At 37.1% G+C, this 21304-nt stretch overlaps 1 protein-coding gene and 1 long non-coding RNA gene across 8 annotated transcripts in view; one reads left to right on the top strand and one right to left on the bottom strand.

Moving 5' to 3' along the window:
• Positions 1-13392, top strand: part of LOC110466151 (serine/threonine-protein phosphatase 6 regulatory ankyrin repeat subunit B-like) — a 34697-nt gene extending 21305 nt beyond the window's left edge. Inside the window, exons 1-3 of one of the 7 annotated variants that reach the window (XM_021522491.1) lie at positions 1615-1911; positions 3941-4041; positions 12371-13392. In XM_021522491.1, the coding sequence (XP_021378166.1) occupies positions 12399-13043 (645 nt within the window). In that variant the 5' untranslated portion in view covers positions 1615-1911; positions 3941-4041; positions 12371-12398 and the 3' untranslated portion in view covers positions 13044-13392. The other 6 variants (XM_021522493.1, XM_021522492.1, XM_021522497.1 and 3 more) reach the window with 6 other exon arrangements.
• Positions 13393-16322: 2930 nt separating this feature from the next.
• Positions 16323-20359, bottom strand: LOC110466161. The gene is made up of 2 exons (XR_002464703.1): positions 19684-20359; positions 16323-19462 (listed from the first exon to the last, which is right to left on the bottom strand). It is a non-coding gene; the product is annotated as an uncharacterized LOC110466161 (long non-coding RNA).
• Positions 20360-21304: the final 945 nt, after the last annotated feature.

Raw genomic sequence — 21304 nt, 5'->3', positions numbered from 1 at the left:
AAGTCACAATCACCCTAAGGTTTTATGGTACCTGTTTCCCCGCGTGGTACATAGCGTCTCGCTGTCCGTTCGTAAATAATACAGATTTTGTGTCAAAGAGTAAAATGAGCAATACAATGTTTGTATCTTGAGTGATCAAAGAAAACTCGTGCTTTCGGACATTGAGATCCGACAGTTAATACAACATTATAAAAAGCTATACACTGGTTTTTTTTTTACAGTTATACAATGTTTGAATAATTGATACAATGAGATAATACAATATTATAAACGTGTATACACTGTTTTTAAAGTTATACAATGTTCTGTTTGACATGACAGTTAATACAATACTAAAAACGTGTATACAATTGTGTTACAGTTATAGTACAACGTATATATATATACAATTAGTACTAATATTAATACCCGGCCTCCTCTGCCCCGACCGGGTATTAAATCGATCCCATGCCTTGTAATGGAGCAAGCCCGGTGTGAATCACACCGGGGCGATTTTAGAATTAATTGACAGCACATTGGTCCGCATCCATAAATAAGGTTGTAGTATGAACTATTTCTGTTGATATCCTGCACAATTTGAAGTTTACCTCTGCCTAAAATGTCGTTAAATTATCAAGTTCACGTAGCAAGCGTAATCAAAATCTGAATTGACCGCCGTGTTGGAAAGTTCGTCTCTCTTCCGATATAGGTCAGATGTCCAAATATGGGTGTCATGACCCAATATGGAAATTGTAGTAAACATGGCGGCCTCAGTAGTAATACTTTATTTGGCCATGCAGGCCATATATGGAAAGGATAATTGAGATAACATCACGCGTGATCTGTCATGGCGGTCGTTTCTATTTTTTTACCCCAAGACTGACTTTGTTAATTTCGTAAAAGTGTTTTTTGCATGGGTAAGGATTCGTTTTTTTCAACAATTATGCAATATTTTGATAATATTATACTCATACGAGGCTTGAATTATATGCAATCTTACAGATTAACACTTTTGATTTTGCTCCATTAGTTGGCATAGGACCGCTTCGTAGCTCTGACGACGCAATATATAAAAACATTCTCTCGTCGTCAGAAAGCTACGTTATCGCAGCTAATATACAATGTCATGCTTGTTTTAATAGTGTTAAACCGTTCATGCAATTTCCCTGTCATAATGTTTTCCAAATGTTTATTCAATGTTATGATTTCTTATCCAGTGGTCTTTTTGATGAATGTAATTCGTGTATTATTCATTTTCTTCGCTTTATATCAAGATCAGAAACAATATCAAAGTTCACTATCTTTAAAATAAAATATAAAATAATATAGGTGATAAATTGTCGGATATGACTGTTTTAACATAAGAAAACTGTTAGCTTCACAACTGTATAGATATATCAGAAAAGGAAATTTCGAAACGAGAATGGAAAAATTTCTCCGCGGAAGTGATAGAACAGATCGTTGGAAAAGAACTTGATTGTATTTCACAATAAAACGATCCTATTGGAAATGAAAGAAGGGGCATACCCTTCACAGCTGAATGCATACTTACATATGTACATACACCTGTACAGGTAGAGCTCCGGATTGTATTACACTTATATGTTGTACCTCAGCAAATGTTACTGTCTTAAATTCAGGTTACAATTTGACAGAAACAAACCTATCTATTACTGGGAAAACTACATTAAATAGGGCATTTCGCAACCGTTACCATGTTCACGTTGTGTTGATAAACAGCGCGTATCGACATTTTGAAATACACCGTCCACGTGATAATGTACATGTCTGTTCATTCATAAAGTCGGACGTACTACAGGTAAACCCCCACAACGAGGTAGTCGTGTGGAGAAGGAATACAGTGCTAAGGTCGGAATATTTCTCAAACGGATTCTTTTTTCCAATTATCATAAAATCGGGACTTTCATTAAGGTAGGTTGTGTTAACGTTGGATTTGTATGTTTTATGTGTCAAATCAATTAAATTATTGCCGGATTAGAATCACCAAATTATGTAAAACAAATAACTACAATATACGTCCATAGAGACGGGAACAATACTGCTGGGTTTTTTCGGAATAACTGTCGTGTGAGATATGTAGTCGGAAAACCTGCCGTGTGACATTTCAGGAAATCTGGGGAAGCCCCGCCCCTCTCGGCTGAATCAGTTGTCTTGGTCTCGGTCGTTAAAGGACGGAGTGGTTAAGGAGGTTTTTTTTGTATTGATTTGTCTATGTCAAGGGACATGTCGTCAGGAATTTGTCATGTCGTCAGGAATATGTCCTTAATACCGAAGTTCTCTTACAGTTTTAAAATTTTAAGCATGACAGGTTTCGGAGGGGGAAGTGTTTCTGCCTCCCTCTATATATAGGCTTCGGCCACAGGTACATGGTAATTTGTTACAGCTATATATAATTAGCCCTAAACTAAGTTGTTCAGAGGAATTGTACATGTTTTAGTGGTTTATATCGACTGTTGATAAAAATGCCATCCACAATTATAATGTACGCGAGGAAAAATATTTTTAATGCAGAAAAGTTAGTTGTGGTAGATTTGTCGACACCTCCACCCTATACGTACATGTATATATAATCATTGGGGAGTTTTTGTGTTTGTTTTTGTTATCAAAAGTCGATGTAAACACCTGAAACATGTAAAATTACTCTAAAAACTTAATTTAGGACCAATTATAGCTGGAATCAATTACGAGGTCCCTGTGACTACGGCCATGAAAAGGAGGTGAAAATCGTTTGCCTCGTTCCCTTGGTGAAGGGTACAAAAGTCCGAGTATATGGTTTCGTTTTTAGCGCAGAATATTATTCGTTCATATGAGCATTCCTCCATACAAATAAGATGACCTGGCATTTAACATACAGTACATGAACGAAGGCCCTATAACCACGGATAATAATGTGTGAACCGCTTTGAGACGACCTACGAATTCAAACTAGTTTGTGATGAAGCGGTATATAAAAACCTCGAATTAATTATTATTATTATAACATACCACGCTGTATGTACTTACATGTGTGTAGGTGTGTGTGTGTGTGTGTGTGTGTTGAATATGAAATTGTTAACTATGTATGGGGTATAAACACTATAATTTGTATCATTGTATACACCTATGTTCTGTTCACCCGGGGTTTGATTACAGCCTTCCCTGGACTGGACCTGCTCTATAAAGATTGTTTGAACCTCCGAATGTCGGTTACTGGGAGGTAGTTAAGGAATTATGTCAGTATTTTGTCTGAATGAATCAAGAGTTATACAATGTAATCTGCATATTTTCAACAGACAACCCATTTACTAAAAGTTTGTGTAAAGCGTAGAATCATCCACACTCGAGACGTTTTACCGACATTGAATCACAGTTTATAGATATGTGACGTCACTTCACGTGATATGGATTATCTGTAGTATTAAGTAAGATACACTGTTATGTAACTTTATCTGTCCACGAAGAACACCCTCATTATTGTTTTTAATGAAGGGTAGTTTTTTAAGACAAACTGTTCTATAATGTTACACTACTTGTGGTATTGTTTTATGTGTCGGTATATAAGATAATCTTTATATGGTAGTTATAAACTGCGGTCGTATCGACGGGTGCTCTTTAGGCAAGTTTACATAACGCCGGTACAGACCCTTTGACCCGAATAACATAAGAGGATGATGATGATGATGATGATGATATGAGAATAAAGGTGAGGGTCTGTCCTGTTGTTGTCAAATTGTGCAAATAAGCAAACGCGACGAAACGACACTGAAATGGTGACACTTAAGGTAAACAGTGTTTAAAAGTCAGTTTGGTTTGCCGTGGGAGACACCGCCGGAGAGAGAGAGAGTAGGAAAGTAAAAAGGAAGAAGTCAGTTGGATGACATACAAATAACACTTCTACACTTACATTGTACATGTATGAGCGATGTATGAAATTCACGTTCTACTTTTTGCTGTTTTTCAGTGTTCATTGACGACTGTGGTGGCGTTAACCTGGAGGATGTCAGATCAGAGTCAAGCTGCCTGACAGCGATGATATATACATCTACCTTTACCACTTACAAGGTAAATAAATCTACCTTTACCACTCACAAGGTAAATACATCTACCTTTACCACTTACAAGGTAAATACATCTACCTTTACCACTCACAACGTAAGTACATCTACCATTACCACTCACAACGTAAATACATCTACCTTTACCACTTACAAGGTAAATACATCTACCTTTACCACTCACAACGTAAGTACATCTACCATTACCACTCACAATGTAAATACATCTACCTTTACCACTCACAAGGTAAATACATCTACCTTTACCACTTACAACGTAAATACATCTACCTTTACCACTTACAAGGTAAATACATCTACTTTTACCACTCACAAGGTAAACACATCCACCTTTACCACTTACAAGGTAAATACATTTAACATTACCACTTACAAGGTAAACACATCTACCTTTACCACTTACAAGGTAAATACATCTACATTTACCACTTACAAGGTAAACACATCCACCTTTACCACTTACAAGGTAAATACACCTACCTTTACCACTCACAAGGTAAACACATCTACCTTTACCACTCACAAGGTAAATACATGATTTTCAACGGACGCTATGAGGACCTGTAATGTGCAAGTCAGTATCTCACTCAGAGACTATATACTATACATATATCTCGCTATCACCCTTACAAATGAGGTGTTGTATGTGTTTGCGCTTACTATGCACAATGTACGTCCGTTATGTTGACCATTTTACTTTATTAAACAATCGGCTTGTTATTTTACATGTCACTAGTGTAAAACCCTGGAGCGATTTTCATTGGCTGTGCCAGTCAGAAATCGATTGTGACGTCATAATATGGACAATGACGTGACGTCATAAATTGAGAATGGCGCAACAAAATGTCGGTCTCCGTTTTTGTGATAAAAAGTATCTGAAATTTGTTTTCATTTCATATGAGCTTTTATGAAACTCGTCTCGAAGTTTTAGTTTTTGCTCGCCAAGGCTCTCAAAAATAAAAACTCATATGAAATGAAAACTCATTTAAGATCCTATATATAACAAAAGTATAAATGTAACTCGCTAACCTCGCATGGATCAAAAGTTAACGGAAAATCTTACCACATCTCACATTCGTATTGTAAAGAAAACAGGATTTCACTGATATACGTAAATCAACTTAGCGATTTGTGGTTTAATGAAGGTACTTAAATACGTCACGAGATTATTTTGTACTGACTTAAAATAATCATGATTTACAGCTGGGTAGATTCCGCCACGTACATTGTACAGGAAGCTGATATGACGAATAAGTGGATGAAAGTCATTAAATCACAAACACATGTACACCTGTAAATATAGCTATGTTTACCGATGTGCTTCTACGTGTAGAAATGTACGTTACAAACAGAAATGAACGTTACAAACAGAAATGTACTTTCATAAGAATCTACTCTTGCGCTTTACTTCATGTAATGTCAGTTATGGTGACGTCATAGTTATGACATCATAATATCGTATTACATTTCCGTTCCAGTAATTCGTTTCCAGTGCAAATGAAAATTATAAAATTGGTTCCGAAAGGGTTTTCTGTTCAGCTCTTCAAAGCATAGGTAGATCATTCGGTTAGAGCGACAAGCACAACAGTCTTGAGTCCTGGGTGCGAATCCCGCTCTGCTCTCGATGAAATTTTACACTCGGAACACTGTTGTTGATTTTTTCATGAATAATTGATCAAATATATCCACATGACGTCATAAACTTACGCACTGGAGTCAAAATGTCGGCTTTTTACATTTCAAGGTTGCATGCAAATTGTCATTTTACACGAATAAATGCCACACATCTTGATTATGTGATAAAAATGATCTTACACTCGTTTTCATTTCATACGAGCCAGAGGCTCGCTAAATTGAAAAATTCCTGGACTTGTTTCATAAATCTCATACGAAATGGAATCTCATGTAAGATCCTAAAAAATTATGGCAGGTTGTGGAGTTGAGCGCAGCGTGATTTTCACGGCTGAATCTATCAATAGTTTCAGGATAAATACCACTTACTAAACATGTTTTGACACCATCGTAACTTGTCCGTCCGGATTATCTCGGCTGACGTCCTAGGCGTCAGGTGTCCCCTATTACAGAACAGCCAATCTGTAGTATTTTACTATTGCAGGGGTTAATTCACACTTTATCCAATTACAATGACGTACTCGTGCTACAGTGACCTTCGGTTATTGTCACATATTGTCACGCTACAGACCTACCCTACAATCTAGATCATCTCATTCCTAAGTATCAATATAAGAGGGGCCTATAGCTAATACAACTGTACATAATAACATCTTAATATTAACATTTTACGTATCAGTTATTTCCCCCTGTTTTGCTGTCGAATACAGGCTGTTTCCCCTATTCCAAAATGAAGAAAAAAAGAGGACCATCTTCCCCGTTTCAATTTAAAAATATGCCATATTTTTCCAATACATGTAGAAATAGGTTGTTGTAAAATTTAGGTAGAAAAGCCAGTGCAACGTCGATTTATGTGAAGGTTTACATAGGTATGCATATGTTGAACATTAAAATATACATCTTTAAGATGTCTTGTTTATGATAAATCTAGAGAACCCCACATGTCACCAGATTGTGAATGACCTATACGTAAGGAGTCAAGTGTTCTGTACTTCTCAGGTAATCGGTATCATAAATAGTGATAATTTTTGCCTTATTTTTAACGACAATACCATTGGGATGGAACGTTCAGCAGAAATACTCTTTTATTCTTATCCTTAGAATTATTAATTGTCCTAATTAAACAAATGATTTTATATACATTTCCACTTCAAGTCTCTCAATATATATATAAGCATTACCCGAAGAAATTGGATTTATAAAGCTATGAACGCATTTTAATCAGTGCCATTTGGAAGCTTCTCCTCTCGCCTCAAATAACACGAGACAACCATTAACAGCAAACAGTTTTGTGATGTAAGCTGTTAAGGAATCTAGTTTGCGCTGAAAACACAGATACTTCAGTATAATATCTAGGATAGCTAAAAATGTACAATGTAAATATCAGGATTTAAGGACCTGTTTTCAATGTTCATGCCGTTATGAACGCAAATCGGTTATATGTATGGAATAGTGGGGGTTTCGTGGAATATGTATATGTAACCCGATTTGCGTTCATAACAGCATGGAATTTAAAACAAAAATGTCGTTATATGTTATGTAGATACGCAATTGTTTCAAATAAGTATTATTGTTGATTTCAAGTTATTTAAACATATATTTATTGTAAAATCCCAGTAAAGAGACGATTAGAGATCTTTTATTTATCCGTCAATTCCATGTGCGTAATATACAAATTAACAATGTCACTCTTTCTATAAAATCAAGACTTTGTTTCCATGGCCAAATCTTCCCTATCATGTGACAGGTTTAGCGTTTGGCCCTCTGACTTTTAAATTGTTATTGTATATGACAGTTTGTATAGAAACAAGAAACCGCCTGCCGCCGTCTCGTATTAAATCCTATTTACTGTACACGGCCGGACAGGCTATTTGTTTCGTCATAGTTGATGTAATAGTTAACGAAATCGTTTAAAATACACAATAATCCGTGCTTATGTCCCTTAGAGCTAAAGTAATCGTGACTGACCCGAGTCCAAGAACGAGGTTACGTCGTCCTGGAGATTACAATAACGTTATCCAAAATACGAAGACTTGTATGGAATTCCCGTTCAGATCACACATATGCGTGTTACGTATGTATATATATAGTGTGTAGTAGACATGGCTATCACCAAGCAAGGTGTGTATTGTTCTGACGAGTAGAAACGTTCTAGCTATTGTATACCTTAGCTCAGCACCACTGAAGTCGACCTACATTTTGACTGCACATACAAAAAAGCTGTTTTAAATATATCTGATCCACAAAGCAAGCCTACACAGGTTATACTCGGTTCGGCGTACCAATATATGGTCGATTTAAACATCGATCTGACCAGAGCTACCCGCAATGGCCAGTATATGTGTATGGTCTGTGAGTAATAGCAACTCTGTGAAGTAGTAGCAGGAGGGGGAAAACTGAAAAACCTAACACAATTCCGCTTAATGTATTATACCGCCACAGAGTATTAGCGTCACCTTTAAATAAATAGTAATAACCGTTCTAACTATGTAAATGTAAGCAAGCGACATGTAAGGCGCAATCAACGAGGTGTTTTAATCGTGTATAAATGTGGATGACGTCATGGGACGGTTCAGTACTTGTTTAATTGGGCCCTACCAACTGTTTGTTTAACGGCATATGTGTGACCTGAACGGGAATTCCATACAAGTCTTCGTATTTTGGATAACGTTATTGTAATCTCCAGGACGACGTAACGCTCGCTCTTGGACTCGGGTCACAAATGGGACCGAGGCCGTTTCTACCAGTAGCTATAGTGTATAGTATACGTACTTATGATGCGAATAATCCGCCAGACCAACCAATGGACAAACCTGTAAGCAATTTTGTACGGATTCCAAAAATTGATTGTCCATTTTACAGCGGGTTTGCCTGCGCTGGTGCTGTGATCAATATCTATATATAGAATGTACCCGACAGACGATATGGTTTTAACTGTTATACGTGAGAAAGGTGTAAGCTTGAGTTGTAAATGTCTTGGTCAGTCGGTATTGACGGTGGTCGAAGATTCTGAGAGTGTTTATATAATTGACAGACTACTTTATGGATGTTCTGTACTCTGAGAAGCCATTATTATTAGCGGATACTGGTTATCGGATAAACGTTTAAACGGTAAGTGAACCTACCTCAGGAACGAATCGATTTTCTTGCTTACCGCGGCAGAAAGTGTGGAATAGTTTTCCTGGAAATTCAGTACGTGACATTTAGAAAGCTTTCAGTTTATTTGAAAGAAACCTCATAACTATCGAGCGTCTATCACAACGTTTACATTTCAATAAGGGTCTGTTATATCTGATCTCTCTGTTTATGTGATACACAAGGACATTTTTAAAGAACTTTTTCAAGGACATTTTATATAAAAAAAAAGTGAGGTTGAATAATTATTTCGTCAAGAAGGCAAATTTTTCCAAAAAATAAACTTCAGCTTGATGATATTGTATCTACTGAGACTGCAAATTTAAATCGGTACAACGAAATTTTACGGCATCGAATATAGAGTTAATTATTGAATGTGGAAAATGGTAAAATGTATCAAGAATATGTTATTTCTCTAAAGGAAACGTAGAGGATAAATTTTCTTTGGCAAACATCAAGGATATCAAACGCACGCGAAAAATTAGTCCGAATTATTCTGACGTTTTACTGCTACACGTACATTATCATCATCATAACGACGGGAGATGCGATGATCTGAAACGACTGTTGTCGTTACGAGATATTACAAAATACTAAGTCAAATAATGTTGTAAAACTAGACCATTGACTAAATGGACATTAAATTGGCAATTTTTAAATCTGAAATAACTCCTGATGTGCGCTGTCAAACAATACGGAGACTGATCGCTGAGTTCACCACACCGCACGTCACCAAAACCAACACTGTAAATCGTATTTTTAACGAAAGAAACCAAATTTAAAAAGAAAAAAACATTTCTTTCGGGCAGCGTTAGCAAAACTTCACATTCAATTAATGGTTATTTTTTGTGTCGGAAAAAAAGAAAACATAAAAACATATATTTCTTTATTATGTATATTAAACCCGGGGTCTTAGACTTGCCTTCGTTTCTATAATGTTGAATTTATAAAGAAAACTGTAAGACTGATTTTGATCTCTTTAATGTCTGATTGTTAGTTTCAAACTTAGGAAGCATCCTCGATATCCAGGGGCATCCGGGCATCCTCGATATCCAGGGGCATCCGGGCATCCGGGCATCCGGGCATCCTCGATATCCAAGGGGTTACGCTCACTTTCGCTCTCTGCACCCCTGGAATATGTCATAACATGACTGGTCTCGGGTAACAAAACCTGACCAATCGCCAGGCTGATACCTGTCCTTTGAAGATTACAAAGGGGGCGGCACCAGACTTTAAAGCCTTCAATTTTTCTATGACATATTCCAGGAGTGGGCGTTACCCCTGGATATCGGGCTGACCAGGAAGAGACAAATTTACATTGTAGTAAATTACCGAAACTTTGAACAGAGACCAACATTCAGTTGAAAAAAATGGCACCAAATCCTTTCCATTGATGAAGGGATAAATAAGGATTTACCTTCACTTTGACGGCGTATACTTATACGGTAGTACATGTATATACGGTGCGCGTTCAGGCCAGTCCTTATATTCAAACCGATTTTTTAAAAATGTTATACAAAGAAAACATTTTTTTTTAATTTTTTTATTTTAATCTCTTTTTTTTATTGTTTTTTTTTTCAAATATTTTATTTCCCCCAGCCAAATATTATATATATATATATAATACTGATATGGGGCAAAGAAGTAATTCCAACAGTGTGGTAATACTGATAAGTATATACAGATATATATAAATAAATCGATAGGAACTGCCATGAAGAAAACAATTGCTGAAGCTTTACAATTGCAAATATTTGTAGTTGTAATTTTACCTTTGAAACCATGCCCCATACATTTGTCAGATAAATTTGACCAAATCAACAAATACAATGTCTTTCATCATTTCATAGATTTTGTGTTAAAAGCAAGAGCTATTTAACAGTTTCTCAAAACTGACTTAAACTCCGTAAAACGTAGTCTTTAACTGGGACCTTAAACTTCTATGCGAATGAAATTCCAATCTTGTTTGTGTACGTAAAATAATTGTGTAGTTTGTGATCACCTGAGTCTCGAATTTTCCTCCCCATTGGTAAATCTAATTAGGAATCTTAAATGGAATGCGGTTACGGCGACCCACATCTTTTGATTGAAGGTTGATATTTATCTTATAAATGTAAATGTTATTAAAAAAACAAAACACTTCGATCTTTTAGTTTACATTGGTTTGAACGCATCCGTTCGTTTTTATCTATAAAAACATAGATTCTGATAGTGTCGGCTATTTAAAGGATATTTAAACTTCAAGTGGAGAGCACCGTGTCGTGTCAACATATACTGGGATAGAATTTATATTTAGAGTCAGTTCGGAGAAAAGTTCACGGCTTTACGAGTATCATCGACTCGGCCATCTTTATGTTATAATCATATGTGAATATAATAATACTAAGCTGAGCGATTGTGTTAACGGTCTCTCGGGGGTTCGAACGAGTTCGTCACGGGTGCTCTTCGAATTCTGGTCTAAACTAATTCCTTATTGGTGCTTGCAGTGACAATGACAATGACAATTGTTTTATTCTCATAAACAATACAGTGTAGAGAATACATATATACAAATGGGTGACAATAATACACGGTGGAACAGGATGGACATTAGTATTGTAAATTAATTATGTCATTAATATTGGTAATAAATTTAGCCAATGATGTCAATTCATGTTGTGTTACATAATTGAATAATGTATGATATTTAAATGTGTTCGGTCTTTCATAATTATATCTGGGCATATGTTTTCGCCTACCATTGAGAATTGGTTGATGTGCACATGTAAACAGATAATGAAATTCGTCGCCAATTTCTCTACAGAACATTGGTTAAAAGTACTTTGATAGTAGTAATCGCAGGTAAAACTTGCTTACGCCGTACCTGTTGTTAAACTTCGTTAACAATATTCTGTGCCTTTAACATATGCCGAGCTGGTCGGAAATCAAACTACACAAATTGTTGGGCTGGCCAAGAAAGCACAATTCGAGAGTAATATTTTTATCGACTTCTCTGGACGTAAGGGATTCATATTTACCCTTTTTGGTTGGAAGCATTTTCTGTTGGTGGAGACTCAGATTAGGCAAAAGGAATGGCCCCACCCCTGGAGACGAATACGTATACATTTGTATGCTACCTAGATGGCCCCAGGGTCTGGTGCACGCATGGAGACTTAGTCCCTGGGTCATTCTCATACACACAATTACATAGCGTAAAGAGGTGAACACCATCATGGTATTATAATTTACCCCAGGGTCTGGTCACACCCGTGATACCTGGGTCACAACACTAGTCGGATTTCAATTATTGGAACAGCCAATAGCCAGCATTGGCCACTGATCCCGAGTGTTATGATCATGACGTCACAGTTGTAATGACCTCACGATCGCAGCACGCGAGGATAATGTTTCAACAGTGTAACTCACATCTGCCGTTTGTATGTTTATATGGGACAATTCCTAACAAATGTAAATAGATGTTACTCACAGTATTTAGTTGTACGAGCTTGACATTGGATATGATGTACCGTAATATTGTATTAAACCTGACTTTGATTTTTATCCCACAGATCGTATAAACCATCCACGTGAAGCCAAATGCTGAGTATCACAACTCTCACACGGAAGTCAAAGAAACCGAAACTCATGTCAGACAATGATAGGAAGAAAAAAAAAGGCTTGGTGTCCGAGATTTCTCAGAACCAGGAGATTAACCCTAAAAACGAAGCTATCTCAATGATGGGGATGCTGAAACGGGACGAGGAAGCTCTCACGTTGCACATCAAAGACTTACTAAAGTATCGAAAGGACTATGCAAAGACAGTGTTTACCACTGACGTCGAAGGCTGGACGCCATTCCACGCGTTTGCGTTACGTGGATGTCGAAAGCTAGTGAAATTCAGTTTAAAGGCGGGTGTGGAGGTAGACTTAGAGATGGGACAGCCCGAGGGTCTTCCTGGCGGCTGTTCCGCTCTACACCTGGCCTCCCATCGTGGTGACGTCAGCATTATCGATATTCTCATCACCAACGGAGCGGCAGTGAACAAGAAAGATAACTCCGATAGGACACCGATATTTTATGCATCCCGTGCTAGTAACACGCTCGCAATGAAAAAACTGGCGCGTGCAGGTGCTGACGTCAGTCTGTGTGACCCGGATCACAAAGCATCAATCGACGATCTCCCGCCTTCACCATTCTGCTTTCTTCCGTTCGTTGGACAAAGGCGGAAGTCTGACAAATAGTCAGTTCCGGTAAAAGTCACGTGATATGCACTGCTCATTCTATTCTAATTTAAGTTGTCTATTTTAAGATTGGGGATGTGTGAAATATCACTTATCACAACTGTGGTATACATTATCAGGATGTCCAGACCTCAATTTCTCAAAAAATAAATTCAAATACCAATTCTTTGTGATATTTTGCAAAATCTGTGACGGACATCTCTTATTTGCGGAATTTATTTTCACAATTTAAAAAGCACTAGAATCTAGTAGGTGCTGAAGATCATTAAACACTTGAGTGAATATTAACAAAATGCTTGAAGATAACTTAATCATATAAATATTACTTGTTAGATTTTGTGGATTATTTAAATATAATACCAAAAAACTAACTGAAAAAAATGATTGTCAAAAGTTCTAATTATTATTTTTAAGAAAATGTGGTCTTGGACGACAGCATTATTTGTTATTTATTTGTGGTGTGATTACTAATCGGAGTCCAGTCGATACGCCGGGTGACGAGGAAGTCAGAGTCCAAATTTCAGTCAAAATTCATTTTCTATAAAAACCGTCCGGATTTAGTGAAATACATGTGTTGTGTTTGTAAGCATATTTATAACATATAAGAAAATATTCAGAACTGGACTGAAGTCTACATTTCGTTCAGATCCTTGTGTCAAACTAGCACCAACCTAGGTTAGAAGTTCCGAATCTCGTTATCAGTACCTTACGTTTGTATGATGATGCACTAGTGAATCTAAACGTGCCTTTTGTACCACGCCACCAATGGTAAAGTGCCTTTATCAATGATTTTGCAGCTCTGATAGCACAGCCCCTTTGATCCAACGTATATAATTAATTATGTGTGATTGTTTTATTTGATATTTGAAAAGTGCTATTGTGTCATTTCATATCCTTTCTTATTCAACGAAGGTGCAATAGTGAGGACTACCTGTAGGTAGAGATAAATGTCAGATAATGTATTAGCATGTCTGACTCTTAGACTTTATATTAAGGGGTCATGTTACCAACAGCTAACTATCACAATGACCGTTTGTGATTTCTGTACTCAGCGATGTCAAACCCATCCTCGATGTCCAGGGGTTACGCTCACGTTCGCTCTCTACTACCGAGGAATAACTCTTTCCGAAGTTGAAGGCTCAGTGTGCGCCACCTTGTTGATGATACAAGAAGACTACTTCGTTTCTTTGATATACATCAAAAGAATCTCGCGGTCACGTAACGGTAAAAAATGACAGACTTTGAAGTCGGGCGTCTCTCCTTTGTAATCTTCAAAGGACAAGTATTAGCCTAGCGATTGGTCAAGTTTTTTTTACCTGAGACCAATCAAATAGCTAGCTGCGTGCCTTCAATTTTATTATGACATATTCCAGGGGTGTAGAGAGCGAAAGTGAGCGTAACCCCTGGGTATTTTTCGTCTGCTGGATAACCGAACTACTCGGTAGTGAAACGGACGTAAAACCTATCAATCAATCAATCAATCAATCAATCAATCAATCAAACCCCAGGATATCGAGGGTGTGTCAAACCCACATGGCTTTATCGTTTTTTGATGTTCCCGAGTCGGAACAATCTATCTACATGTTACATATGATATCCATCAGAAAGTTAGTTTTCTTTTGGTTCGTTAGATCGGTTAAGTACAGGAAATAGCCAATGTTCTCAATCTGAAACAGGGGGCTATCAACTCCGTACAAACAGTAAGACCCAAAGTTATCGATTTATTTATATATATGTTTTTGTAAATAATGAGTGAATAATGATTATAAATCACCAGTCTACTTACATTTCCCTATTTGACGTTTGATTTTTTTATATGACTTATAATCGTTTTGTGTTAAGTAAACGTTAAGGAGGTCACAGTATATTATTTTACTGTTTAAATAGATATGTAGAGATAGATGAAGAGTGTAGGGACGGTGTCACATACACTTTTTAATTACTCTAAAGCTAGACATATAAATTCGAGCCTTGTAAATAATCTGGACTCTCGTTAATCCGGCCACCATTAACCGGTCGCCACTAGGCCCTGGTCGTTCCAACATCCGGGCCCCTACTGTGGAGCTGGAGTTTAAAGTACGATTGCTATCGACTTCGGTTGCTATATATACACACAGCGGATGCCGAATCATGTTCAATTCAAATAAAAATAACAATTATACATATGCATTAAATTTACTTACCTCAAGGACAGGGAACCATGACGAACAACCTCGTCTTAATATCTAATAAATGTAAAGATATTTTAATATCGAAAATAGAATAACGTGTGAAGTGGAACGTCCGGCCGGCGAGATTTCTGTCCCAGATGGTCCGGATTAACGATGTGTCGGATTATCGTTGTATCGGATTAACGAGTGTCTTTTTCTACGTTTTTTTTGTGATGCGTGTATCCCTCCTGTCGGGGAAGTTATCAGGAATACGATAGTTTATGTTTTAGCTGCATTGAGAGATATTTTTTCTGTAAGCATCATGTGATATTATAGAACGCCTTATAAAGTACACTAAATCACGGTGTGTTACCCTAGCTGGGTAAACCGTCCCTGTAATATGCAGCAGAGTGCGACATTTAGATTTACGCTATACTAATTATACTATAAGTTGATTGCTGTCTATAGCTGTCTACGTGTATATATATTTACAGTTTAAACTGACTTTTATTCCAAAACCATCCGAGAACCTTCCCGTAGATCATGACAACATCCCATGACAGTACTTGTGGGAACACAGTACCATTGTATGACGTCATCGATGGTAGATGTGGGCGGAGTTAACCTAGAACCAGGCTTATGCAAATTTCAGGCCATTGCTTTGATAAATCTACACATTTTTAGTATTTATTGAAAATGAAAGTTATATCCGCTGATCAAACACGTGTATCAAATAGTTATGAAGTTTGCACAGAAGAACTAAATGTAGGGAATAATGCTCCATTTTCATTTGGTTATGAAGGGATACTACCAGTTAACATTGGTTTGACATTATTTAACGTTTTATATTCTCCATGTATAGTACGGAGATCAGATATTTCCTCAATTAGAAAGAGTTACTTCCCTTTTGATCAAGTATCTTAATAGATTTGTTTTATTACTTTTGGACTAGATTAGACTGCTATTTTCAGTGGAATAGTTAACACCCTTTGTTCTGAAATTGTTTTATAGTCTAAGAGAGGGTTTTTTTGAGAAATTTTCGGTTTTGAAATATTTTGAAAATTAACCATATGGTAAAATGAAACTTTTTCTTAATATTATTCCATATTTTCATTGATTTTTGATTATTATTATTATAAAACAACTATCGATACCTATCGGGAAGGGGTATAACTCGTACAGTTCGATGATGTAATCATATTCCACCAGGAGAGAAATACTATAGGGCAGAAGTTATCTATATCATTACCATGACTCAGGAAGACATACCTTATGCAATATATAAGTCTTTGGTGTTATTTTTTCACCTAACTCTTGTTCAAAGTTAGCATTATGATTGAACAATCAATATTTGTCTTTTTATGACTTTTTAAAAGTATATTACACCAGATGCATTACATTTGTATTATGAAGTTTGGTTAAATGACGATGTATTTTTTGTGCACACTTGACGATATTTCTTGTTCGCCTTGCCGGAAGGTCCACGTGAGCTTGTGACGTGGCGCGGCCTCCGTCGTCCGTCCGGTCTTAAATGCTTTCTTTGGTCGACTTCTGAAGATCCAAAAGATCCTGGTTGTGGAGTAGCATACTAGGATGAGTGACAGCAGAATTTAATCAAACGAATGACCCCGATCCACTGTCAAGGGTACGGGTCAGATGTATTAACATATTTAAACTACTTCATCTAAATTTTGCCCAGTAATATGCTCAGATGAAGAGCTACGAATTTTGTTTGAAAGACACAGGGATCAAATGTTTTGAAAACATTCACCCTTAAAGGCCCAAGGTTATGGTATTTGGCCAGTCGCATGCTGGAAATAAGAGCTCTCAATTTGTTCATGTGAATGACAGTGACTCACGATCACATAGTCAAATGGGTAACAACTTTAAAAGATGTCTTCTCAATAACCAAAACAAAACAGGGTGATGCTATCTGGCCAGTAGCTTACTGGTATAAAGGGCAATCCAGTATGTTCAAATCGAAATGACTTGCTAGAATGTCAAGATCTCTGGGTCAAATGTGTAAAATGATTAAGAGTCATAGCTAATGTTACACTGTACAAGTATTAAGCCTGGAATTTTATGTGATATTAATACCAGGTGAGCGATACAAGCCCTTTGAGCCTGTTGTTGTTGTGCTGACATGATGATTTTGTTGTGCTCACATACCGATTATTAATGAACTATTCATAAAATAATAATGTCCTTGCTGTCATCGATTCATTATTTATGTCATATTCTGTCAAAATATCTGTATTTATGTGTAAATGTTGACAGGACTCCTGGGTGTATAAATGTTGACAGGTCTCCTGTGTGTATAAATGTTGACAGGACTCCTGTGTGTATAAATGTTGACAGGACTCCTGTGTGTTTAAATGTTGACAGAACTCCTGTGTGCATAAATGTTGACAGGACTCCTGTGTGTTTAAATGTTGACAGGTCTCCTGTGTGCATAGATGTTGACAGGTCTCCTGGGTGTATAAATGTTGACAGGTCTCCTGTGTGTATAAATGTTGACAGGTCTCCTGTGTTTAAATGTTTACAGGACTCCTGTGTGTATAAATGTTGACAGGACTCCTGTGTGCATAAATGTTGACAGGACTCCTGTGTTATAGGTATATAAACACGATACACCAGAACACATTATCACACACCTACTAGGTGCATTTTTTTATTTATTTATATCGCTTTCATGTGTTGGGAAATATGTTGTTTTTATTTAAAGTTAAATTTAATTGATTTTGAAAAAGTGCATCTATCAATTAAAGTAAAACGCCAAAATCTGGTTTCGAAACCTTAATACGGGTAAGTTTTATGGAAAAAGTTAGGTAGGGGTTAGAGGGCGATTTGTAGGTACCATGCTCAATGGAGCTGCCGAGCCACCGAGAGTGGACTATTTTGCATATTTTTTGGTTTCGTTTTTAGGTCAGAGCTGAATTTTGATGATCTAGAAATCGAAGTCATTGGTGTTTGACAGAAGTTTGACATAGAGTCACGTTTCGAGACGAACTATTTAAACCCGTAGAGTCACGTGTCGCACCATTTAAACCCGAAGTTTGAAGCATTCTGTGATAATTGCTGTTGTCGAATTCTTGTGCTGTTTCAGTGACAAACCTAACTATTAACTTGCTCTTTGGATAATCGAGTATGTTACTATTTGTTATCATATATTTTTTATGAATTCAATGTTAAATGTTAGTTTTGTTATGTGGACCCGTGCTGAAACAAGATTGGGGTCCCGGGTTGACAATATTCGGAGCATATTCACACATCGAGGCACGTGTGAGGTTATATAATTACTTACTCCAGACTACATGACGCTTACACCCTCGGATCTATACCCTTATCTTATAATGGTTACGTTAAGTGGACGATTTCAAAAACTCAAGTATCTACCGGAAATGTTAGTATCATTGAAGGACTATTCATTGAGACTTCACTTTGAGGTGTTTTATATTGACAACGTGTTTCACAGTTCAAGATTTATCGCTTGATCAGTTGAACCATTTTTTTATAACCACGAAAGACAACTTCCGTTATTCTTCGGAGTTTTTATATACTCTCTAGTAGCAACCGTAATTTAATCGCAGTGTGAAGTTAATAACATTTAGTAGTTGTTTGTAGTTCTGATAACAATAGTTTCAATGATTTAAATCGTTAATGGAGAAACACTCACTACATCCATTGTAAAGGTTAACATTAATCGTGTGATTCTTTTTTCATTTCATAATTCGTAAAACATTATTTTAAACTATCAAATTGTCATGGAAAAGTGTTTTCCAAATAAGAATGAGTGGCTGCCTGGTCAGGTGTACCCTTAAACGCGAAGAAATATCATTGGCATATATCTGTTCCTTATCATTTAGTGAAAGATTTATGAAAATTTGATAAGTCGATTAACATCATACATGGTAGAGTAATACTTCAACTGTCGTGTCATGGTGTTGACCTCAGGTGCCTCGACATGATAGCGCTGTGTCGAGGCCATATTGTGACGCCATTATGGTTTAGTCAAATACCTACATTGGTGATTTTGTTGCATTTAGAGTCTTAAGACAATATTTACAACACAAACATTTGTAGTCATGATGCCTGTGATATTTCATCGCACTTACCACTGAACCAAAATGGCCCCGTTCATTCTATGCTGGAGGATTTGGAAACCATCCAATTAAGCTTTATACAATCACGTGACCAATCAATGCCAAACATTCCATATCTGCATTTGGTGATGACAGAGCTTCGGTTGAATTAATATGTACGGAGCACCTTGTATCACCTATGGCTTTAACTAATTCTCATTGCCGAGAAAATCAGTATATCTAGAGGTGCTCCGAACGATATTAAATGTCAGGAATACCATCAATCGAAGCATTCCGATCATGCAATGGTCATTGACCGCGTGAATTCTGTTTTTTCTGAGTCTTATAAAGTGTTTCACGTATGTATGACTTGTACAAAAAGATGTGGCCAAAATATGTACGGAGCACCTTGTATCACCTATGGCTTTAACTAATTCTCATTGCCGAGAAAATCAGTATATCTAGAGGTGCTCCGAACGATATTAAATGTCAGGAATACCATCAATCGAAGCATTCCGATCATGCAATGGTCATTGACCGCGTGAATTCTGTTTTTTCTGAGTCTTATAAAGTGTTTCACGTATGTATGACTTGTACAAAAAGATGTGGCCAAAATATGTACGGAGCACCTTGTATCACCTATGGCTTTAACTAATTCTCATTGCCGAGAAAATCAGTATATCTAGAGGTGCTCCGAACGATATTAAATGTCAGGAATACCATCAATCGAAGCATTCCGATCATGCAATGGTCATTGACCGCGTGAATTCTGTTTTTTCTGAGTCTTATAAAGTGTTTCACGTATGTATGACTTGTACAAAAAGATGTGGCCAAAATATGTACGGAGCACCTTGTATCACCTATGGCTTTAACTAATTCTCATTGCCGAGAAAATCAGTATATCTAGAGGTGCTCCGAACGATATTAAATGTCAGGAATACCATCAATCGAAGCATTCCGATCATGCAATGGTCATTGACCGCGTGAATTCTGTTTTTTCTGAGTCTTATAAAGTGTTTCACGTATGTATGACTTGTACAAAAAGATGTGGCCAAAATACAACTATAAAACTTAATAAAATCTTCAAAAATCTTACGTTGAACTTTGTCTTATTTCTATTTTACATACAATGTATTTTAATTGACTTCGCACGAAAGGACGATTTGTTTTGGGGGGGATACTTCTTCTCAATAACAAAAAGACCCAAGTGGATGACATTTGACAAATACCCTGCTTGGATACATGTGTTACATTGACCGACGTTCAAGGTCCCACGGATCAAGTTTACGATAACTTTGAAGTGACTTCTCAATAACCAAAAGATACAGTGGTAAAATTTGGTTGGTTGTATTCTGCGATGAAGGGCTACCTTTTTGGTGCATTGTGCCCAAACATGATAAACCCTATCCTGACAACATAATGTGAAGTCTTCCAACCTGTTACTACACACAGGTCTTCCAACCCGTTACTACACACAAGTCTTCCAACCCGTTACTACACACAAGTCTTCCAACCCGTTACTACACACACGTCTTCCAACCCGTCAAACAAACAAACTACACACAAGTCTTCCAACCCGTTACTACACACAGGTCTTCCAACCCGTTACTACACACAAGTTTTCCAACCCGTTACTACACACAAGTCTTCCAATCCGTTAATTACTACACACAAGTCTTCTAACCCGTTACTACACACAAGTCTTCCTTAAGTCTTCCAACCCGTTACTACACATAAGTCTTCCGACCTGTTACTACACACACGTCTTCCTTAAATATTCAAACCCGTTACTACATACAGGTCTTCCAACCCGTTACTACACACAAGTCTTCCAACCCGTTACTACACAGACATGTTTTCCAACCTGTTACTACACACAAGTCTTCCAACCCGTTACTACACACACGTCTTCCAACCCGTCAAACAAACAAACTACACACAAGTCCTCCAACCCGTTACTACACACAAGTCTTCCATCCCGTTACTACACACAAGTCTTCCAACCCGTTACTACACACAAGTCTTTAAT

This window comes from Mizuhopecten yessoensis, unplaced genomic scaffold (assembly GCF_002113885.1).
Source record: "Mizuhopecten yessoensis strain PY_sf001 unplaced genomic scaffold, ASM211388v2 scaffold11121, whole genome shotgun sequence".
Lineage (NCBI taxonomy): Eukaryota > Metazoa > Mollusca > Bivalvia > Pectinida > Pectinidae > Mizuhopecten > Mizuhopecten yessoensis.
This window is presented reverse-complemented; position numbering and strand designations above follow the sequence as displayed.